Source organism: Panulirus ornatus, chromosome 35 (assembly GCF_036320965.1).
Source record: "Panulirus ornatus isolate Po-2019 chromosome 35, ASM3632096v1, whole genome shotgun sequence".
NCBI lineage: Eukaryota > Metazoa > Arthropoda > Malacostraca > Decapoda > Palinuridae > Panulirus > Panulirus ornatus.
Window position 1 is genome coordinate 15,501,454 of NC_092258.1, and position 25,153 is coordinate 15,526,606.

Genomic DNA, 25,153 nt, shown 5'->3' on the forward strand with positions numbered 1-25,153 from the left:
TATCATCAAACACATTCAACAAACATTTAAAATACTCACTCCGTCTCCTTCTCATATCACCACTACTTGTTATTACCTCCCCATTTGCGCCCTTCACTGAAGTTCCCATTTGGTCCCTTGTCTTATGCACTTTATTTACCTCCTTCCAGAACATCTTTTTATTCTCCCTAAAATTTAATGATACTCTCTCATCCCAACTCTCATTTGCCCTCTTTTTCACCTCTTGCACCTTTCTCTTGACGTCCTGCCTCTATCTTTTATACATCTCCCACTCATTTGAATTATTTCCCTGCAAAAATCGTCCAAATGCCTCTCTCTTCTCTTTCACTAATAATCTTACTTCTTCATCCCACCACTCACTACCCTTTCTAATCTGCCCAGCTCCCACGCTTCTCATGCTACAAGCATCTTTTGCGGATGTCATCCCTGCTTCCCTAAATACATCCCATTCCTCCCCCAGTCCCATTACGTCCTTTGTTCTCACCTTTTTCCATTCTGTACTCTGTCTCTCCTGGTACTTCCTCACACAAGTCTCCTTCCCAAGCTCACTTACTCTCACCACTCTCTTCCCCCCAACATTCTCTCTTCTTTTCTGAAAAACCTACAAATATATATATATATATATATATATATATATATATATATATATATATATATATATATATATATATATATATATATATATACATATATATTATTTATATATTTTTTATTTTGCTTTGTCGCTGTCTTCCGCGTTTGCGAGGTAGCGCAAGGAAGCAGACGAAAGAAATGGCCCAACCCACCCCCTTACACAATGTATATACATACACGTCCACACACGCAAATATACATACCTATACATCTCAATGTACACATAAATATACACACACAGACACATACATATATACCCATGCACACAGTTCACACTGTCTGCCTTTATTCATTCCCATCGCCACCTCGCCACATATTGAATACCATCCCCCTCCCCCGTCATGTGTGCGAGGTAGCACTAGGAAAAGACAACAAAGGCCCCATTCGTTCACACTCAGTCTCTATCTGTCATGCAATAATGCCCGAAACCACAGCTCCCTTTCCACATCCAGGCCCCACACAACTTTCCATGGTTTACCCTAGACGCTTCACATGCCCTGATTCAATCCACTGACAGCACGTCAACCCCGGTATACCACATCGATCCAATTCACTCTATTCCTTGCCCTCCTTTCACGCTCCTGCATGTTCAGGCCCCGATCACTCAAAATCTTTTTCACTCCATCTTTCCACCTCCAATTTGGTCTCCCACTTCTCGTTCCCTCCACCTCCGACACATATATCCTCTTGGTCAATCTTTCCTCACTCATTCTCTCCATGTGTCCAAACCATTTCAAAACACCCTCTTCTGCTCTCTCAACCACGCTCTTTTTATTTCCACACAGAATTTTCGCCCCCTCCCCCACCCTATGATTCACTTCCGCTTCCATGGTTCCATCCTCTGCCAGATCCACTCCCAGATATCTAAACGACTTTACTTCCTCCAGTTTTTCTCCATTCAAACTTACCTCCCAATTGACTTGACCCTCAACCCTACTGTACCTAATAACCTTGCTCTTATTCACATTTACTCTTAACTTTCTTCTTTCACACACTTTACCAAACTCAGTCACCAGCTTCTGCAGTGTCTCACATGAATCAGCCACCAGCGCTGTATAATCAGCGAACAACAACTGACTCACTTCCCAAGCTCTCTCATCCACAACAGACTTCATTTTTGCCCCTCTTTCCAAAACTCTTGCATTCACCTCCCTAACAACCCCATCCATAAACAAACTAAACAACCATGGAGACATCACACACCCCTGCCGCAAACCTACATTCACTGAGAACCAATCACTTTCCTCTCTTCCTACACGTACACATGCCTTACATCCTCGATAAAAACTGAATGCTTGCATAGTGCCATTGTACAAAGGCAAAAGGGACAAAGGTGAGTGCTCAAATTACAGTGGTATAAGTTTGTCAAGTATTCCTGAGAAATTATATGGGAGGGTATTGATTGAGAGGGTGAAGGCATGTACAGAGCATCAGATTAGGGAAGAGCAGTGTGGTTTCAGAAGTGGTAGAGAATGTGTGGATCAGGTGTTTGATTTGAAGAATGTATGTGAGATATACTTAGAAAAGCAAATGGATTTGTATGTAGCATTTATGGATATGGAGAAGGCATATGATAGAGTTGATAGAGATGCTCTGTGGAAGGTATTAAGAATATATGGTGTGAGAGGCAAGTTGTTAGAAGCAGTGAAAAGTTTTTATCGAGGATGTAAGGCATGTGTACGTTCAAGAAGTGAGAAAAGTGATTGGTTCTCAGTGGGTGTAGGTTTGCGGCAGGTGTGTGTGATGTCTCCATGGTAGTTTAATTTGTTTATGGATCGGGTTGTTAAGGAGGTGAATGCAAGAGTTTTGAAAAGAGGGGCAAGTATGCAGTCTGTTGTGGATGAGAGAGCTTGGGAGTGAGTCAGTTGTTGTTCGCTGATGATACAGCGCTGGTGGCTGATTCATGTGAGAAACTGCAGAAGCTGGTGACTGAGTTTGGTAAAGTGTGTGAAAGAAGAAAGTTGAGAGTAAATGTGAATAAGAACAAGGTTATTAGGTACAGTAGGGTTGAGGGTCAAGTCAGTTGGGAGGTAAGTTTGAATGGAGAAAAACTGGAGGAAGTGAAGTGTTTGAGATATCTGGGAGTAAATTTGGCAGCGGATGGAACCATGGAAGCTGAAGTGAATCATTGGGTGGGGGAGGGGGCGAAAATTCTGGGAGCCTTGGCGAATGTGTGGAAGTCGAGAACATTATTTCGGAAAGCAAAAATGGGTATGTTTGAAGGAATAGTGGTTCCAACAATGTTGTATGGTTGCGAGGCGTGGGCTATGGATAGAGTTGTGCGCAGGAGGGTGGATGTGCTGGAAATGAGATGTTTGAGGACAATATGTGGTGTGAGGTGGTTTTGATCGAGTAAGTAATAATAGGGTAAGAGAGATGTGTGGTAAGAAAAAGAGTGTGGTTGAGAGAGCAGAAGAGGGTGTTTTGAAATGGTTTGGTCACATGGAGAGAATGAGTGAGGAAAGATTGACCAAGAGGATATATGTGTCAAAGGTGGAGGGAACGAGAAGTGGGAGACCAAATTGGAGGTGGAAAGATGGAGTGAAGAAGATTTTGAGTGATCGGGGCCTGAACATGCAGGAGGGTGAAAGGCGTGCAAGGACTAGAGTGAATTGGAACGATGTGGTATACCGGGATCGACGTGCTGTTAATGGACTGAACCAGGAATGTGAAGCGTCTGGGGTAAACCATGGAAAGTTCTGTGGGGCCTGGATGTGGAAAGGGAGCTGTGGTTTCGATGCATTATTACGTGACAGCTAGAGACTGAGTGTGAATGGGGCCTTTATTGTCTTTTCCTAGCGCTACCTCGCACACATGAAGGGGTGAGGGGGTTGTTATTTCCTGTGTGGCGGGGTGGCGACGGGAATGAATAAAGGCAGACAGTATGAATTATGTACATGTGTATATATGTATACGTCTGTGTGTGTGTATGTATATGTGTACGATGAAATGTATGGGTATGTATATTTGCGTGTGTGGACGTGTATGTATATACATGCGTATGTGGGTGGGTTGGGCCATTCTTTCGTCTGTTTCCTTGCGCTACCTCGGTAACGCGGGAGACAGCGACAAAGCAAAATTAATAACTAAAATGAATATCTTTCTTTTTTCGTACTATTCGCCATTTCCCGCATTAGCGAGGTAGCGTTAAGAACAGAGGAGTGGGCCTTTGAGGGAATATCCTCATATATATATATATATATATATATATATATATATATATATATATATATATATATATATATATATATATATATATATATGTGTGTGTGTGTGTGTGTGTGTGTGTGTGTGTGTGTGTACGTGTAGGAAGAGAGGAAAGTGATTGGTTCTCAGTGAATGTAGGTTTGCGGCAGGGGTGTGTGATGTCTCCATGGTTGTTTAATTTGTTTATGGATGGGGTTGTTAGAGAGGTGAATGCAAGAGTTTTGGAAAGAGGGGCAAGTATGAAGTCTGTTGGGGATGAGAGAGCTTGGGAAGTGAGTCAGTTGTTGTTCGCTGATGATACAGCGCTGGTGGCTGATTCATGTGAGAAACTGCAGAAGCTGGTGACTGAGATTGGTAAAGTGTGTGAAAGAAGAAAGTTAAGAGTAAATGTGAATAAGAGCAAGGTTATTAGGTACAGTAGGGTTGAGGGTCAAGTCAATTGGGAGGTGAGTTTGAATGGAGAAAAACTGGAGGAAGTAAAGTCTTTTAGATATCTGGGAGTGGATCTGGCAGCGGATGGATCCATGGAAGTGGAAGTGGATCATAGGGTGGGGGAGGGGGCGAAAATTCTGGGAGCCTTGAAGAATGTGTGGAAGTCGAGAACATTATCTCGGAAAGCAAAAATGGGTATGTTTGAAGGAATAGTGGTTCCAACAATGTTGTATGGTTGCGAGGCGTGGGCTATGGATAGAGTTGTGCGCAGGAGGTTGGATGTGCTGGAAATGAGATGTATGAGGAAAATGTGTGGTGTGAGGTGGTTTGATCGAGTAAGTAACGTAAGGGTAAGAGAGATGTGTGGAAATAAAAAGAGCGTGGTTGAGAGAGCAGAAGAGGGTGTTTTGAAATGGTTTGGGCACATGGAGAGAATGAGTGAGGAAAGATTGACCAAGAGGATATATGTGTCGGAGGTGGAGGGAACGAGGAGAAGAGGGAGACCAAATTGGAGGTGGAAAGATGGAGTGAAAAAGATTTTGTGTGATCGGGGCCTGAACATGCAGGAGGGTGAAAGGAGGGCAAGGAATAGAGTGAATTGGATCGATGTGGTATACCGGGGTTGACGTGCTGTCAGCGGATTGAATCAGGGCATGTGAGGCGTCTGGGGTAAACCATGGAAAGCTGTGTAGGTATGTATATTTGCGTGTGTGGACGTATGTATATACATATGTATGGGGGTGGGTTGGGCCATTTCTTTCGTCTGTTTCCTTGCGCTACCTCGCAAACGCGGGAGACAGCGACAAAGCAAAAATATATATATATATATATATATATATATATATATATATATATATATATATATATATATACTTCCAACGAATTCCTCACATGTAGAAGGTGTCTAAAGGGGACGGGAGCGGAGGGGCTAGAAACCATTCCCTCCTTGTATTTTAACTTTCTAAACGGGGAAACAAAAGCGAGTCACGCGGGGAGTGCTCATCCTCCCCGAAGGAAGGGGTGTCTAAATGTGTGTGGATGTAACCAAGATGAGAAAAAAGGAGAGATAGGTAGTATGTTTGAGGAAAGGAACCAGGATGTTTTGGCTCTAAGTGAAACGAAGATCAAGGATAAAGGGGAAGAGTGGTTTGGAAATGTCTTGGGAGTAAAGTCAGGTGTTAGTGAGAGGACGAGAGCAAGGGAAGGAGTAGCACTACTCCTGAAACAGGAGTGGTGGGAGTATGTGATAGAATGTAAGAAAGTAAATTCTAGATTGATATGGGTAAAACTGAAAAGGGATGGAGAGAGATGGGCGATTACTGGTGCATATGCACCTGGGCATGAGAAGAAAGATCATGAGAGGCAAGTGTTTTGGCAACAGCTGAGTGAGTGTGTTAATAGTTTTGATGCACGAGACCGGGTTATAGTGATGGGTGATATGAATGCAAAGGTGAGTAATGTGGCAGTTCAGGGAATAATTGGTGTACATGGGGTGTTCAGTGTTGTAAATGGAAATGGTGAAGAGCTTGTAGGTTTATGTGCTGAAAAAGGACTGTTGATTGGGAATACCTGGTTTAAAAAGAGAGATATACATAAATATACGTATGTAAGTAGGAGAGATGGCCAGAGAGAGTTATTGGATTACTTGTTAATTGATAGGCGCGCGAAAGAGAGACTTTTGGATGTTAATGTATTAAGAGGTGCAACTGGAGGGATGTCTGATCATTACCTTGTGCAGGCGAAAGTGAAGATTTGTAGAAGTTTCCAGAAAACAAGAGAGAATGTTGGGGTGAAGAGAGTGGTTAGAGTAAGTGAGCTTGGGAAGGAGACTTGAGTGGAGAACTACCAGGAGAGATTGAGTACAGAATGGAAAAAGGTCAGAACAAAGGACGTAAGGGGAGTGGGGGAGGAATGGGATGTATTTAGGGAAGCAGTGATGGCTTGTGCAAAAGATGCTTGTGGCATGAGAAGCATGGGAGGTGGGCAGATTAGAAAGGGTAGTGAATGGTGGGATGAAGAAGTAAGATTATTAATGAAAGAGAAGAGAGAGGCATTTGGACGATTTTTGCAAGGAAATAATGCAAATGAGCGGGAGATGTATAAAAGGAAGAGGCAGGAGGTCAAGAATAAGGTGCAAGAGGTGAAAAAGAGGGCAAATGAGAGTTGGGGTGAGAGAGTATCATTAAATTTTAGGGAGAATAAAAGATGTTTTGGAAGGAGGTAAATAAAGTGCGTAAGACAAGGGAACAAATGGGAACATCAGTGAAGGGGGCTAATGGGGAGGTGATAACAAGTAGTGGTGATGTGAGAAGGAGATGGAGTGAGTATTTTGAAGGTCTGTTGAATGTGTATGATGATAGAGGGGCAGATATAGGTTGTTTTGGTCGAGGTGGTGTGTAAAGTGAGATGGTTAGGAAGAATGATTTGGTAAACAGAGAAGAGGTAGTAAAAGCTTTGCGAAAGATGAAAGCCGGCAAGGCAGCGGGTTGGATGGTATTGCAGTGGAATTTATTAAGAAAGTGGGTGACTGTATTGTTGACTGGTTGGTAAGGTTATTCAATGTATGTATGACTCATGGTGAGGTGCCTGAGGACTGGTGGAATGCTTGCATAGTGCCAATGTATAAAGGCAAAGCGGACAAAGGTGAGTGCCCAAATTACAGAGGTATAAGTTTCTTGAGTATTCCTGGGAAATCATATGGGTGGGTATTGATTGAAAGGGTGAAGGCATGTACAGAGCATCAGATTGGGGAAGAGCAGCGTGGTTTCAGAAGTGGTAGAGGATGTGTGGATCAGGCGTTTGCTTTGAAGAATGTATGTGAGAAATACTTAGGAAAACAGATCGATTTGTATGTAGCATTTATGAGTCTGGAGATGGCATATGATAGGGTTGATAAAGATGCTCTTTGGAAGGTATTAAGAGTATATGGTGTGGAAGGTAAGTTGCTAGCAGCAATGAAAAGTATTTACCAATGATGTAAGGCATGTGTAAGGGTAGGAAGAGAGTAAATTGATTGGTTATCAGTGAATGTCTGTTTGTGGCAGGGGTGCGTTATGTCTCCATGGTTGTTTAATTTGTTTATGGATGGGGTGATTAGGGAGGTGAATGCAAGAGTTTTGGAGAGAGGGGCAAGCATGTAGTCTTTTGTGGACGAGAGAGCTTTGGAAGTGAGTCAGTTGTTGTTCGCTGATGATACAGCGCTGGTGGCTGATTCGTGTGAGAAACTGCAGAAGCTGGTGACTGAGTTTGGTAAAGTGTGTGAAAGAAGAAAGCTGAGAGTAAATGTGAATAAGAGCTATTATCGTGTGGGGACTTAACGAATAATACTGCTGTTTGTGGTGTGGGGACTTAACGACTAATACAGTTGTTTGTGGTGTGGGGACTTAACGACTAATACTGCTGTTTGTGGTGTGGGGACTTAACGACTAATACTGCTGTTTGTGGTGTGGGGACTTAACGACTAATACTGCTGTTTGTGGTGTGGGGACTTAACGACTAATACTGCTGTTTGTGGTGTGGAGACTTAACGACTAATACTGCTGTTTGTTATGTGGGGACTTAACGACTAATACTGCTGTTTGTGGTGTAGGGACTTACTCCATGAATGGGGAGCGAAACATCAATGGTATGGTCTCAGCTTCGTGGAAGTTAAGTCCGTTCCTCATGGTCCAGATGATTTCTTGTGTCCAGGTTGTACCGCTTCTTGGGAAGGTCATGATCAGTACGTCATCATGCCGGAACCTACCAGGACAAAATATCATCACTATAGAGACTGCAGAACCAAACATTATCTTCACTATCATATCCCACAACACTTCTCATTGTACAGTCTCTCCCGCTATAACATTTCTTCTTGATTCAACTTTGATATCGTATTGACATAAGCCATGTTTTTGATATAACTCATACTATTGGTATAACTCATATATCATTGCTATAACTTATTCTTCACATATCTTAACTTAATACTTATATAAGTATATCATAAAGGTCTAAACTTGTATGTTGTTACTGATTGTAAGACCAAAAATATTTCTGTGTTCTTATGATACTTCAGGAAATATGGAGTAAACTGGCATACATCCAAGTCAGATCAATATCTAAATATGAAATATTATTTCCCTATTAGTATGCAGGATCAACATACCTTGTATCTATAGATGTCCAGCACTCTAACACTACCTACCTACCTACAGCTCTACAAGAGGACAAGTCAAATCATTATGAAGTTAATCATACCAAGGCACATTACACAGTAGCTCAGGGTTAAACTTCCGTGATCAAGATAAAGTAAAGGATAAGACTCCTTTAGCTACGTCAAACTGAATTGTATAAAGTAAGAAGAGCTAACCAAACTTACGGTATTTGAGGAACTACTTGTACAGGTACCATCTGGTACAGTAACCTGACTTGGAAGTGGAACACCTGAGGGTTGTGTGATACAGTAAATCGACCTGGAGGTACAACGCCTGAGGGTTGACTGGTACAGTAACCTGACCTGGAGATACAACACTTGAGGTTTCTGTGGTACGGTAACCTGACCTGGAGGTACAACACCTGAGGATTGCCTGGTACAATAACCTTACCTGGAAGTAAAACACCTGAGCTGTGTGTAGTACAGTAACCTGACCTGGAGGAACAAGACCTGAGGGTTATGTGGTAAAGTAAACTGACCTGGAAGTGCAACACTTGAGGGTTGTCTGGTACAATGGCCTGACCTGGAGGTACAACACCTGAGGGGTCTCTGGTACAGTAACCTGACCTGGAGGTACAAAACCTGAGGGTTGTCTGTTACAGTAACCTGACCTGGAGGAACACCACAGGGTTGTGTGCTAAACTGACCTGGAAGTATAACACCTGAAGGTTGTCTGGTACAATGACCTGACCTAAAAGTACAACACTTAAGGGTTGTGTGGTACAATAACATGACTTAGAAGCACAACACCTGCGGGGTGCCTGGTACAGTAACCTGACCAGGAGAATAACACCTGATGGTTGTGTGGTACAGTAACCTGACCTGGAGTATAACACCTGAAGGTTGTCTGGTACAATGACCTGACCTAAAAGTACAACACTTAAGGGTTGTGTGGTACAATAACATGACTTAGAAGCACAACACCTGCGGGGTGCCTGGTACAGTAACCTGACCAGGAGAATAACACCTGATGGTTGTGTGGTACAGTAACCTGACCTGGAGTATAACACCTGATGGTTGTGTGGTACAGTAACATGACCAGGAGTACAACACCTGAGGGTTGAGTGGTACAGTAACCTGACCTGGGGTATAACACCTGAGGGTTGCGTGGTACAGTAACCTGACCTGGAGTATAACACCTGATTGTTGTGTGGTACAGTAACCTGACCAGGAGTATAACACCTGAGGGTTGAGTGGTACAGTAACCTGACCTGGAGTATAACACCTGAGGGTTGCGTGGTACAGTAACCTGACCTGGAGTATAACACCTGATGGTTGTGCGGTACAGTAACCTGACCTGGAGTATAACACCTGAGGGTTGAGTGGTACAGTAACCTGACCTGGAGTATAACACCTGATGGTTGTGTGGTACAGTAACCTGACCAGGAGTATAACACCTGAGGGTTGAGTGGTACAGTAACCTGACCTGGAGTATAACACCTGATGGTTGTGTGGTACAGTAACCTGACCAGGAGTATAACACCTGATGTTTGTGTGGTACAGTAACCTGACCAGGAGAATAACACCTGATGGTTGTGTGGTACAGTAACCTGACCAGGAGTATAACACCTGATGGTTGTGTGGTACAGTAACCTGACCAGGAGTATAACACCTGATGGTTGTGTGGTACAGTAACATGACCAGGAGTATATCACTTAAGGGTTGAGTGGTACAGTAACCTGACCAGGAGTATAACACCTGATGGTTGTGTGGTACAGTAACCTGACCTGGAGTATAACACCTGAGGGTTGCGTGGTACAGTAACCTGACCTGGAGTATAACACCTGATGGTTGTGTGGTACAGTAACCTGACCTGGAGTATAACACCTGAGGGTTGAGTGGTACAGTAACCTGACCTGGAGTATAACACCTGATGGTTGTGTGGTACAGCAACCTGACCTGGAGTATAACACCTGAGGGTTGCGTGGTACAGTAACCTGACCTGGAGTATAACACCTGATGGTTGTGTGGTACAGTAACCTGACCTGGAGTATAACACCTGAGGGTTGAGTGGTACAGTAACCTGACCTGGAGTATAACACCTGATGGTTGTGTGGTACAGTAACCTGACCAGGAGTATAACACCTGAGGGTTGCGTGGTACAGTAACCTGACCTGGATTATAACACCTGATGTTTGTGTGGTACAGTAACCTGACCAGGAGTATAACACCTGAGGGTTGTGTGGTACAGTAACCTGACCAGGAGTATAACACCTGATGGTTGTGTGGTACAGTAACCTGACCTGGAGTACAACACCTGATGGTTGTGTGGTACAGTAACCTGACCTGGAGTACAACACCTGAGTGTTGTGTGGTACAGTAACCTGACCTGGAGTATAACACCTGATGGTTGTGTGGTACAGTAACCTGACCTGGAGTATAACACCTGATGGTTGTGTGGTACAGTAACCTGACCTGGAGTACAACACCTGAGTGTTGTGTGGTACAGTAACCTGACCTGGAGTATAACACCTGATGGTTGTGTGGTACAGTAACCTGACCTGGAGTACAACACCTGATGGTTGTGTGGTACAGTAACCTGACCTGGGATATAACACCTGAGGGTTGTGTGGTACAGTAACCTGACCTGGAGTACAACACCTGAGGGTTGTGTGGTACAGTAACCTGACCAGGAGTATATCACTTAAGGGTTGAGTGGTACAGTAACCTGACCTGGAGTATAACACCTGAGGGTTGTGTGGTACAGTAACCTGACCTGGAGTATATCACTTAAGGGTTGAGTGGTACAGTAACCTGACCTGGAGTATAACACCTGAGGGTTGTGTGGTACAGTAACCTGACCTGGAGTATAACACCTGATGGTTGTGTGGTACAGTAACCTGACCTGGAGTATAACACCTGATGGTTGTGTGGTACAGTAACCTGACCTGGAGTATAACACCTGATGGTTGTGTGGTACAGTAACCTGACCTGGAGTATAACACCTGATGGTTGTGTGGTACAGTAACCTGACCTGGAGTATAACACCTGATGGTTGTGTGGTACAGTAACCTGACCTGGAGTATAACACCTGATGGTTGTGTGGTACAGTAACCTGACCTGGAGTACAACACCTGATGGTTGTGTGGTACAGTAACCTGACCTGGAGTATAACACCTGAGGGTTGTGTGGTACAGTAACATGACCTGGAGTATAACACCTGAGGGTTGTGTGGTACAGTAACCTGACCTGGAGTATAACACCTGAGGGTTGTGTGGTACAGTAACCTGACCTGGAGTATAACACCTGATGGTTGTGTGGTACAGTAACCTGACCTGGAGTATAACACCTGAGGGTTGTGTGGTACAGTAACCTGACCTGGAGTATAACACCTGAGGGTTGTGTGGTACAGTAACTTGACCTGGAGTATAACACCTGAGGGTTGTGTGGTACAGTAACCTGACCTGGAGTATAACACCTGAGGGTTGTGTGGTACAGTAACCTGACCTGGAGTATAACACCTGAGGGTTGTGTGGTACAGTAACCTGACCTGGAGTATAACACCTGATGGTTGTGTGGTACAGTAACCTGACCTGGAGTACAACACCTGAGGGTTGTGTGGTACAGTAACCTGACCTGGAGTATAACACCTGAGGGTTGTGTGGTACAGTAACCTGACCTGGAGTACAACACCTGATGGTTGTGTGGTACAGTAACCTGACCTGGAGTATAACACCTGATGGTTGTGTGGTACAGTAACCTGACCTGGAGTACAACACCTGATGGTTGTGTGGTACAGTAACCTGACCTGGAGTATAACACCTGATGGTTGTGTGGTACAGTAACCTGACCTGGAGTATAACACCTGATGGTTGTGTGGTACAGTAACCTGACCTGGAGTATAACACCTGAGGGTTGTGTGGTACAGTAACCTGACCTGGAGTATAACACCTGAGGGTTGTGTGGTACAGTAACCTGACCTGGAGTATAACACCTGATGGTTGTGTGGTACAGTAACCTGACCTGGAGTACAACACCTGATGGTTGTGTGGTACAGTAACCTGACCTGGAGTATAACACCTGAGGGTTGTGTGGTACAGTAACCTGACCTGGAGTATAACACCTGAGGGTTGTGTGGTACAGTAACCTGACCTGGAGTATAACACCTGAGGGTTGTGTGGTACAGTAACCTGACCTGGAGTACAACACCTGAGGGTTGTGTGGTACAGTAACCTGACCTGGAGTATAACACCTGATGGTTGTGTGGTACAGTAACCTGACCTGGAGTACAACACCTGAGGGTTGTGTGGTACAGTAACCTGACCTGGAGTACAACACCTGAGGGTTGTGTGGTACAGTAACCTGACCTGGAGTATAACACCTGAGGGTTGTGTGGTACAGTAACCTGACCTGGAGTATAACACCTGAGGGTTGTGTGGTACAGTAACCTGACCTGGAGTATAACACCTGAGGGTTGTGTGGTACAGTAACCTGACCTGGAGTATAACACCTGATGGTTGTGTGGTACAGTAACCTGACCTGGAGTATAACACCTGAGGGTTGTGTGGTACAGTAACCTGACCTGGAGTATAACACCTGATGGTTGTGTGGTACAGTAACCTGACCTGGAGTATAACACCTGATGGTTGTGTGGTACAGTAACCTGACCTGGAGTATAACACCTGATGGTTGTGTGGTACAGTAACCTGACCTGGAGTACAACACCTGATGGTTGTGTGGTACAGTAACCTGACCTGGAGTATAACACCTGATGGTTGTGTGGTACAGTAACCTGACCTGGAGTACAACACCTGATGGTTGTGTGGTACAGTAACCTGACCTGGAGTATAACACCTGAGGGTTGTGTGGTACAGTAACCTGACCTGGAGTATAACACCTGATGGTTGTGTGGTACAGTAACCTGACCTGGAGTATAACACCTGAGGGTTGTGTGGTACAGTAACCTGACCTGGAGTATAACACCTGAGGGTTGTGTGGTACAGTAACCTGACCTGGAGTATAACACCTGAGGGTTGTGTGGTACAGTAACCTGACCTGGAGTATAACACCTGAGGGTTGTGTGGTACAGTAACCTGACCTGGAGTACAACACCTGAGGGTTGTGTGGTACAGTAACCTGACCTGGAGTATAACACCTGAGGGTTGTGTGGTACAGTAACCTGACCTGGAGTATAACACCTGATGGTTGTGTGGTACAGTAACCTGACCTGGAGTATAACACCTGAGGGTTGTGTGGTACAGTAACCTGACCTGGAGTATAACACCTGATGGTTGTGTGGTACAGTAACCTGACCTGGAGTATAACACCTGATGGTTGTGTGGTACAGTAACCTGACCTGGAGTACAACACCTGATGGTTGTGTGGTACAGTAACCTGACCTGGAGTATAACACCTGATGGTTGTGTGGTACAGTAACCTGACCTGGAGTATAACACCTGATGGTTGTGTGGTACAGTAACCTGACCTGGAGTACAACACCTGAGGGTTGTGTGGTACAGTAACCTGACCTGGAGTATAACACCTGATGGTTGTGTGGTACAGTAACCTGACCTGGAGTACAACACCTGATGGTTGTGTGGTACAGTAACCTGACCTGGAGTATAACACCTGATGGTTGTGTGGTACAGTAACCTGACCTGGAGTACAACACCTGAGGGTTGTGTGGTACAGTAACCTGACCTGGAGTACAACACCTGAGGGTTGTGTGGTACAGTAACCTGACCTGGAGTATAACACCTGAGGGTTGTGTGGTACAGTAACCTGACCTGGAGTACAACACCTGATGGTTGTGTGGTACAGTAACCTGACCTGGAGTATAACACCTGAGGGTTGTGTGGTACAGTAACCTGACCTGGAGTACAACACCTGAGGGTTGTGTGGTACAGTAACCTGACCTGAGATATAACACCTGAGGGTTGTGTGGTACAGTAACCTGACCTGGAGTACAACACCTGAGGGTTGTGTGGTACAGTAACCTGACCTGGAGTACAACACCTGATGGTTGTGTGGTACAGTAACCTGACCTGGAGTATAACACCTGAGGGTTGTGTGGTACAGTAACCTGACCTGGAGTACAACACCTGATGGTTGTGTGGTACAGTAACCTGACCTGGAGTACAACACCTGAGGGTTGTGTGGTACAGTAACCTGACCTGGAGTACAACACCTGATGGTTGTGTGGTACAGTAACCTGACCTGGAGTACAACACCTGAGGGTTGTGTGGTACAGTAACCTGACCTGAGATATAACACCTGAGGGTTGTGTGGTACAGTAACCTGACCTGGAGTACAACACCTGATGGTTGTGTGGTACAGTAACCTGACCTGGAGTACAACACCTGAGGGTTGTGTGGTACAGTAACCTGACCTGAAGTTAGAATACTTGTGCAGATGTTTGATGCAGTGTGTTGGGAGGAGGTGGTTCCCTTCTCCCACCTTCACGAAGCCTTTCCTGATGCCCGGATACTTGGCTATTGCCTCCTTCTGCTCCTCTGGTGATAAGGACTTTACGCTGCATGCAAGTTCCTCAGCCATCCTTGCAACTTCTAAGGTGAAAACATTGACCTTAATTACGAAACTTAACCTTACGTTAGGTACATGTCTGTCTACATAATGATTAATCATATAATGATTAATTACATAATGGTGAATTACAAAGCTTGAAGATTTGGATCATTGACGAAAATAATCTGGCCATTATAATAATGGGACACACACAATGTCCAAATTTCTGATGAGGGTAGCGAGTGGAGACACTTGCTACACCACTAGTGGAGACACTTGCTACACCACTAGTGGAGACACTTGCTACACCACTAGTGGAGACACTTGCTACACCACTAGTGGAGACACTTGCTGCACCACTAGTGGATACACTTGCCCCACCACTAGTGGAGACACTTGCTGCACCACTAGTGGAGACACTTGCTGTACTAACACTAGTGGATACACTTGCTCCACCACTAGTGGAGACACTTGCTGCACTAACACTAGTGGATACACTTGCTCCACCACTAGTGGATACACTTGCTCCACCACTAGTGGAGACACTTGCTGCACCACTAGTGGAGACATATGCTACACCACTAGTGGAGACACTTGCTACACCACTAGTGGAGACACTTGCTACACCACTAGTGGTGACACTTGCTGCACCACTAGTGGAGACACTTGCTACACCACTAGTGGATACACTTGCTACACCACTAGTGGTGACACTTGCCACACCACTAGTGGTGACACTTGCTGCACCACTAGTGGAGACACTTGCTACACCACTAGTGGAGACACTTGCTGCACCACTAGTGGAGACACTTACTACACCGCTAGTGGAGACACTTGCTGCACCACTAGTGGAGACACTTGCTACACCACTAGTGGAGACACTTGCTGCACCACTAGTGGAGACACTTGCTACACCACTAGTGGTGACACATGCTACACCACTAGTGGAGACACTTGGTGGAGACACTTGCTACACCACTAGTGGTGACACTTGCTACACCACTAGTGGAGACACTTGCTACACCACTAGTGGAGACACTTGCTACACCACTAGTGGAGACACTTGCTGCACCACTAGTGGATACACTTGCCCCACCACTAGTGGAGACACTTGCTGCACCACTAGTGGAGACACTTGCTGCACTAACACTAGTGGATACACTTGCTCCACCACTAGTGGATACACTTGCTCCACCACTAGTGGAGACACTTGCTGCACTAACACTAGTGGATACACTTGCTCCACCACTAGTGGATACACTTGCTCCACCACTAGTGGAGACACTTGCTGCACCACCAGTGGAGACATATGCTACACCACTAGTGGAGACACTTGCTGCACCAGCACTTGTGGAGACACTTGCTACACCACTAGTGGAGACACTTGCCACACCACTAGTGGAGACACTTCCTACACCACCAGTGGAGACACTTGCTACACCACTAGTGGAGACACTTGCTACACCACTAGTGGAGACACTAGCCACACCACTAGTGGAGAACTTGCTACACCACCAGTGGAGACACTTGCTACACCACTAATGGAGACCTATGCTACACCACTAGTGGTGACACTTGCCACATCACTAGTGGAGACCCATGCTACACCACTAGTGGAGACACTTGCCACACCACTAGTGGAGACCCATGCTACACCACCAGTGGAGACACTTGCTGCACCACTAGTGGAGACACTTGCTACACCACCACTAGTGGAGACACTTGCTGCACCACCACTAGTGGAGACACATGCTACACCACTAGTGGAGACACTTGCCACACCACTAGTGGAGACACTTGGTACACCACTAGCGGAGACACATGCTACACCACTATTGGTGACACTTGCTACATCACTAGCGGAGACACATCCTACACCACTAGTGGAGACACTTGCTACACAACTAGTGGTGACATGCTACACCATCAGTGGAGACAAATGCTACACCACCAGTGGACACACTTGCTACACAATCACTAGTGGAAACCCTTGCTACACCAATAGTGGAGACACTTGCCACACCACTAGTGGAGACCCATGCTACACCACTAGTGGAGACACTTGGTACACCACTAGTGGTGACACATGCTACACCACTAGTGGAGACACTTGCTACACCACTCGTGGTGACACTTGCTACACCACTAGTGGAGACTCTTGCTGCACTACCACTAGTGGAGACACTTGCCACTCCAGCAGTGGAGACACTTGCTACACCACTAGTGGTGACACTAGCCACACCACTAGTGGTGACACTTGCTACACCACTAGTGGAGATACTAGCCACACCACTAGTGGTGACACTTGCTACACCACTAGTGGAGACACTTGTTACACCACTAGTGGAGACACTAGCCACACCACTAGTGGTGACACTTGCTACACCACTAGTGGAGACACTTGCCACACCACTAGTGGTGACACTTGCTACACCACCAGCGGAGACACTTGCTACACCACTAGTGGTGACACTTGCTACACCACTAGTGGTGACACTAGCCACACCACTGGTGGTGACACTTGCTACACCACTAGTGGAGACACTAGCCACACCACTAGTGGTGACACTTGCTACACCACTAGTGGAGACACTAGCCACACCACTAGTGGTGACACTTACTACACCACTAGTGGAGACACTAGCCACACCACTAGTGGAGACCCATGCTACACCACTAGTGGAGACACTTGCTACACCACTAGTGGTGACACCTGCTACACCACTAGTGGAGACACTTGCTACACCACTAGTGGAGACACTTGGTACACCACTAGTGGGGACAAATTCTACACCACTAGTGGAGACACTTGGTACACCACTAGTGGAGACACTAGCCACACCACTTGTGGGGACACTTGGTACACCACTAGTGGAGACACTAGCCACACCACTAGTGGTGACACTTGCTACACCACTAGTGGTGACACTTGCTACACCACTAGTGGTGACACTTGCTACACCACTAGTGGAGACACATGCTACACCACTAGTGGAGACACTTGCTACACCACTAGTGGAGACACATGCTACACCACTAGTGGAGACACTTGCTACACCACCAGTGGAGACACATGCTACACCACTAGTGGAGACACTTGCTACACCACAAGTGGTGACACTTGCTACACCACTAGTGGAGACACTTGCTACACCACTAGTGGTGACACTTGCTACACCACTAGTGGTGACACTTGCTACACCACTAGTGGAGACACTTGCTACACCACTAGTGGAGACACTTGCTACACCACTAGTGGTGACATTTGCTACACCACTAGTGGTGACACTTGCTACACCACTAGTGGAGACACTTGCTACACCACTAGTGGAGACACTTGCTACACCACTAGTGGAGACACTTGCTACACCACTAGTGGAGACACTTACTACACCACTAGTGGAGACACTTGCTACACCACTAGTGGTGACACTTGCTACACCACTAGTGGAGACACTTGCTACACCACTAGTGGAGACACTTGCTACACCACTAGTGGTGACACTTGCTACACCACTAGTGGAGACACTTGCTACACCACTAGTGGAGACACTTGCTACACCACTAGTGGTGACACTTGCTATACCACTAGTGGAGACACTTGCTACACCACTAGTGGTGACACTAGCCACACCACTAGTGGAGACACTTGCTACACCACTAGTGGTGACACTTGCTACACCACTAGTGGAGACACTTGCTACACCACTAGTGGTGACACTAGCCACACCACTAGTGGAGACACTTGCTACACCACTTGTAATATTGTTAAGTCATTATTCGAAGGTGTATTTCGAAAGTGTCGGAGGAATGTAAATATCTTTTTCATTTATGAAAGGCGATCTTGAAACAGCTACTGAACTATAAGTAGTTAGCACTAAGGCGATCTTGAAACAGCTACTGAACTCTAAGTAGCTCGCACTAATAAGTTTGGTTTGTAAGATATTGGACAGGATTATCATGAAGCACATGGGGGACTAATTAGGTAAGGAAAAGGTCATACACATGAAATCGTCTTTGTTTCTATGGGAAAGTGAGCTTCATCTTAGGTTAGAGAGAGATATGAGTAGACTGAGTAATCATGGACCACCAGAAAGCCTTTGACGCTATTCCTGGTTTTGGGTTGATAAAGAAGGAATTAGACGGCAAAAGGAGTGAGATGTGGGCTCCTATACCAGATGAACGACTTGTACGGGAACAAAGAACACAGAGAAGAGGTGGATCCTGGAGGTGGGTTGGTGGTCACAAGTAGCGTGTGCAGGTCTTGGGCACCACAGATGTTCTTGGTGTATGTTATTGACTTCCCTGGTGGAATGGAATCATATGTTTACGGACGATGACGAGGTTGTGAGAGAAAGCCACACTACAGACCGGGACCCACTCCAGGGCTGGTCGTACAAATGGATCATGATGAGATTGAATCCAATTAAGTACAAGGTAATGAGGATGGAAGGAAGTGAAGGAGGCCTCGGTATGATTATTACATAGTGGGAAATAAATCAGAGAGAGAGAGAGAGAGAGAGAGAGAGAGAGAGAGAGAGAGAGAGAGAGAGAGAGAGAGAGAGAGAGAGAGAGAGAGAGAGAGAGAGAGATGTAACAGTTGCCAAGTTTGTACATCAGTTGCCCGATATTGACTGGCAACAGTTCTTCATGAGAAGCAACGCTAGCCAGACACACGACAGAGCTAGTAAAGAAAACATGTTAGGGAGGAAGGTTTAGTGTTAGGATGGTTACAACCAACCAATGAGGGGGTACTGCTCTGGTGTTAGGATGGTTACAACCAACCAACCAATGAGGCGGTACTGCTCTGGTGTTAGGATGGTTACAACCAACCAATGAGGCGGTACTGCTCTGGTGTTAGGATGGTTACAACCAACCAACCAATGAGGCGGTACTGCTCTGGTGTTAGGATGGTTACAACCAACCAACCAATGAGGCGGTACTGCTCTGGTGTTAGGATGGTTACAACCAACCAATGAGGAGGTACTGCTCTGGTGTTAGGATGGTTGCAACCAACCAATGAGGGGGTACTGCTCTGGTGTTAGGATGGTTACAACCAACCAACCAATGAGGGGGTACTGCTCTGGTGTTAGGATGGTTGGTGACTGGTTGCATTAAACGAACCAGGGAATCAGAGGAAGACAACCAGGGAATCAGAGGAAGACAAGCAGGGAATCAGAGGAAGACAAGCAGGGAATCAGAGGAAGACAACCAGGGAATCAGAGGAAGGCAACCAGGGAATCAGAGGAAGGCAACCAGGGAATCAGAGGAAGACAACCAGGGAATCAGAGGAAGACAACCAGGGAATCAGAGGAAGACAACCAGGGAATCAGAGGAAGGCAACCAGGGAATCAGAGGAAGACAACCAGGGAATCAGAGGAAGACAACCAGGGAATCAGAGGAAGACAACCAGGGAATCAGAGGAAGACAACCAGGGAATCAGAGGAAGACAACCAGGGAATCAGAGGAAGGCAAGCAGGGAATCAGAGGAAGACAACCAGGGAATCAGAGGAAGACAACCAGGGAATCAGAGGAAGACAACCAGGGAATCAGAGGAAGACAGTATTGTAAAAGGTTTAAAAGTCTAGTTGATGGCGGAGTAACTTGAGAAGACGGGTTCCATGAATGTACACATCTCTCCCTGTACTGTACACACTTGAGAATGGAGAAGGTGGTGCTGGTGTGGGGATGGTGGTGCTGGTGTGGGGATGGTGGTGCTGGTGTGGGGATGGTGGTGCTGGTGTGGGGATGGTGGTGCTGGTGTGGGGATGGTGGTGCTGGTGTGGGGATGGTGGTGCTGGTGTGGGGATGGTGGTAGATGAAAGCCGGCAATGCAGCAGGTTTGGATGGTATTGCAGTGGAATTTATTAAAAAAGGGGATGACTGTATTGTTGACTGGTTGGTAAGGTTAATTAATGTATGTATGATTCATGGTGAGGTGCCTGAGGATTGGCGGAATGCGTGCATAGTGCCATTGTACAAAGGCAAAGGGGATAAGAGTGAGTGCTCAAATTACAGAGGTATAAGTTTGTTGAGTATTCCTGGTAAATTATATGGGAGGGTATTGATTGAGAGGGTGAAGGCATGTACAGAGCATCAGATTGGGGAAGAGCAGTGTGGTTTCAGAAGTGGTAGAGGATGTGTGGATCAGGTGTTTGCTTTGAAGAATGTATGTGAGAAATACTTAGAAAAGCAAATGGATTTGTATGCAGCATTTATGGATCTGGAGAAGGCATATGATAGAGTTAATAGAGATGCTCTGTGGAAGTTATTAAGAATATATGGTGTGGGAGGCAAGTTGCTAGAAGCCGTTAAAAGTTTTTATCGAGGATCTATGGCATGTGTACGAGTAGGAGGGGAGGAAAGTGATTGGTTCTCAGTGAACCAATGTGTTGGTTTGCGGCAAGGGTGTGTGATGTCTCCATGGTTGTATAATTTGTTTATGGATGGGTTGTTAGGGAGGTGAATGTAAGAGTTTTGGAGAGAGGTGCAAGTATGCAGTCTGTTGTGGATGAGAGGGCCTGGCAAGTAAGTCAGTTGTTCGCTGATGATACGGCGCTGGTGGCTGATTCGGGTGAGAAACTGTAGAAGCTGGTGATTGAATTTGGTAAAGTGTGTGAAAGAAGAAAGCTGAGAGTAAATGTGAATAGGGGCAAGGTTATCAGGTACAGTAGGGTTGAGGGACAAGTCATTAGGCAGGTAGGTTTGAATGTAGAAAACTTGGAGAAAGTGGTCTTTTAGATTTCTCGGAGTGGATTTGGCAGCGGATGGAAACAAGGAAGCGGAAGTGTCACAGGGTGGGGGAGGGGGTGAAAGTTCTGGAAGCGTTGAAAAATGTGTGGAAGGTAAGAACATTATCTCGGAAAGCAATAATGAGTATGTTTGAAGGAATAGTGGTTCCAACAATGTTATATGGTTGCGAGGCGTGGGCTATAGATATGGTTGTGCGGAGGAGGGTGGATGAGTTGGAAATGAGATGTTAGAGGACAATATGTGGTGTGAGGTGGTTTGATCGAGTAAGTAATGATAGGGTAAGAGAGATGTGTGGAAATAAAAAGAGTGTGGTTGAGAGAGCAAAAGAGGGTGTTTTGAAATGGTTTGGTCACATGGAGAGAATGAGTGAGGAAAGATTGACAAAGAGGATAATGTGTCAGAGGTGGAGGGAACGAAGAGAAGTGGGAGACCAAATTGGAGGTGGATGGATGGAGTGAAAAAGATTTTGAGCGATTGGGGCCTGAACATGCAGGAAGGTGAAAGGCGTGCAAGGAATATAGTGAATTGGAACGATGTGGTATACCAGGGTCGACGTGCTGTCAATGGATTGAACCAAGGCATGTGAAGCTTCTGGGGTAAACCATGGAGAGTTTTGTGGGGTCTAGATGTGGAAAGGGAGCTGTGGTTTCGGTGCATTATATGTGGAAAGGGAGCTGTGGTTTCGGTGCATTATACATGACAGCTAGAGACTGAGTGTGAACGAATGTGACCTTTGTTGTCCTTTCTTAGCGCTACCTCGCGTGCGTGCGGGGGAAGGGGGTTGTCATTTCATGTGGGGCGGGGTGGCGACGGGAATGAATAAAGGCAGCAACTATGAATTATGTACACATATGTATATGTCTGTGTATGTGTATATATGTATATGATGAAATGTATATGTATGTATGTATGCGTGTTTGGACGTGTATGTATACGTATATATGAATGTGGGTGGGTTGGGCCATTCTTTCGTCTGTTTCCTTGCGCTACCTCGCTAACGCGGGAGACAGCGACAAATTATGTATGTATATATATATATATATATATATATATATATATATATATATATATATATAATATATCATAACATGCAAACCTCCAACAGCCAGGATCGAACCCAGGACCCCTGTGCAAAAGGCGGGAATGCTAACCGCTAGGCTATGGGCCTGACTGATAGGAAATAACTATTCAAATACTGTGTACTTGAATACCCTTCGTCTCACGTTGGTGAGCAACGGGGTCTACACCGGTCACTTCCGTTACCATGGTTCCATCCGCTGCCTAATCCACTCCCAGATATCTAAAACACTTCACTTCCTCCAGTTTTTCTCAATCACACTTACTCCCAGTTGACCTTGTCCCTCAATCCTACCTAATAACCTTGCTCTTATTCACATTTACTCTTAACTTTCTTCTTTCACACACTTTACCTAACTCAGTCACCAGCTTCTGCAGTTTCTCACCCGAATCAAGCACCAGCGCTGTATCATCAGCGAACAACAACTGACTCACTTCCCAAGCTCTCTCATCCACAACAGACTGCATACTTGCCCCTCTTTCCAAAACTCTTGCATTTACCTCCCTAAGAACCCCATCTATAAATAAATCAAACAACCATGGAGACATCACACACCCCTGCCGCAAACCTACATTCACTGAGAACCAATCACTTTCCTCTCTTCCTACACGTACACATGCCTTACATCCTCGATAAAAACTTTTCACGGCTTCTAGAAACTTGCCGGGGGGGGGGGGGGTGCTAGAAATCCTCCCCTCTCATTTATAATTTTCGAAAAGAAGGAACGGAGAGGTGGGCCAAGTAAGGATATGCCTTCTAAGGCTCACTCCTCTGAGCCTTAGGATAAGGCGAATATGTTTGGAAATATATATATATATATATATATATATATATATATATATATATATATATATATATATATATATATATATACGAATAAAGTGCATATGAACGCGCACCTTCATAGAACATACAAACCTCCAACAGCCAGGATCGAACCCTGGACCCCTGTACAAGAGGCAGGCATGTAACCGCTAGGCTATGGGACTGTCCCATAGCCTAGCGGTTAGCATGCCTGCCTCTTGTACAGGGGTCCAGGGTTCGATCCTGGCTGTTGGAGGTTTGTATGATATATATATATATACATATGTATATTATAATCATAATAATACTTTGTCGTTGTCTCCCACGTTAGCAAGGTAGTGCAAGGGAACAGACGAAAGGATGGCCCAACCTACCCACATACACATGTATATATACATACACACCCACACGCGCACATACGCATACCTATACATTTCAATGTTTACATACATATACATGCATAGACATGTAAATGCATACACATGTACATATTCATCCATTCCCATCGCCACCCCGCCACACCTGAAATGGCACCGTTATTTCCCGCGTTAGCGAGGTAGCGTTAAGAACAGAGAACTGAGCCTTTGAGTGAAATCCTCCCTTGGCCTCCTTCACTGTTCATTAAAAACGAGAGGGGAGGATTTCCAGCCCCCCGCTCCCTCCTCTTTTAGTCGCCTTCTACGACACGCAGGGAATACGTGGGAAGTATTCTTTCTCCCCTATCCACAGGGATAATACAATCTCTCTCTCTCTCGCTCTCTCTCTCTCTCTCTCTCTCTCTCTCTCTCTCTCTCTCTCTCTCTCTCTCTCTCTATATATATATATATATATATATATATATATATGTATTTATCATTCTATATCTATATTCATTTATTATTTATAATACTTTGTCGCTGTCTCCCGCGTTAGCGAGGTAGCGCAAGGAAACAGACGAAAGAATGGCCAAACCCAACCACATACACATGTATATACATACACGTCCACACACGCACATGTACATACCTATACACCTCAACGTATACATGTGTGTACACACACAGACATATACATATATACACATGTTTATAATTCATACTGTCTGCCCTTATTCATTCCCGTCGCCACCCCGCCACACACGAAATGACAACCCCCTCCCCCCGCATGTGCGCGAGGTAGCGCTAGGAAAAGACAACAAAGGCCAAAATCGTTCAAACTCAGTCTCTAGCTGTCATGTATAATGCACCGAACCACAGCTCCCTTTCACATCCAGGTCCCACAGAACTTTCCATGGTGTACCCCAGACGCTTCACATGCCCTGGTTTAATCCATTGACAGCACGTCGACCCCGGTGTACCACATCGTTCCAATTCACTCTATTCCTTGCACGCCTTTCACCCTCCTGCATTTTCAGGCCCCGATCACTCAAAATCTTTGTCACTCCATCTTTCCACCTCCAATTTGGTCTCCCACTTCTCCTCGTTCCCGCCACCTCTGACACATATATCCTCTTGGTCAATCTTTCCTCACTCATTCCCTCCATGCGACCAAACAATTTCTAAACACCCTCGTCTGCTCTCTCAACCACACCCTTTCATTACTTACTC

General features: G+C 45.6%; 1 protein-coding gene across 1 annotated transcript in view; it reads right to left on the minus strand.

The window, feature by feature from the left end:
* The window catches only part of LOC139760208 (luciferin sulfotransferase-like), a 39,057-nt gene extending 24,064 nt beyond the window's left edge, over positions 1 to 14,993 (minus strand). Inside the window, exons 1-2 of the mRNA XM_071683142.1 lie at positions 14,796 to 14,993; positions 7,870 to 8,013 (exon numbers count right to left, since the gene is read on the minus strand). Coding sequence (XP_071539243.1) covers positions 7,870 to 8,013; positions 14,796 to 14,962 — 311 coding nt within the window. The 5' untranslated portion in view covers positions 14,963 to 14,993. The remainder of the gene's footprint in view (positions 1 to 7,869; positions 8,014 to 14,795) is intronic.
* Between the last annotated feature and the right edge of the window lie 10,160 nt (positions 14,994 to 25,153).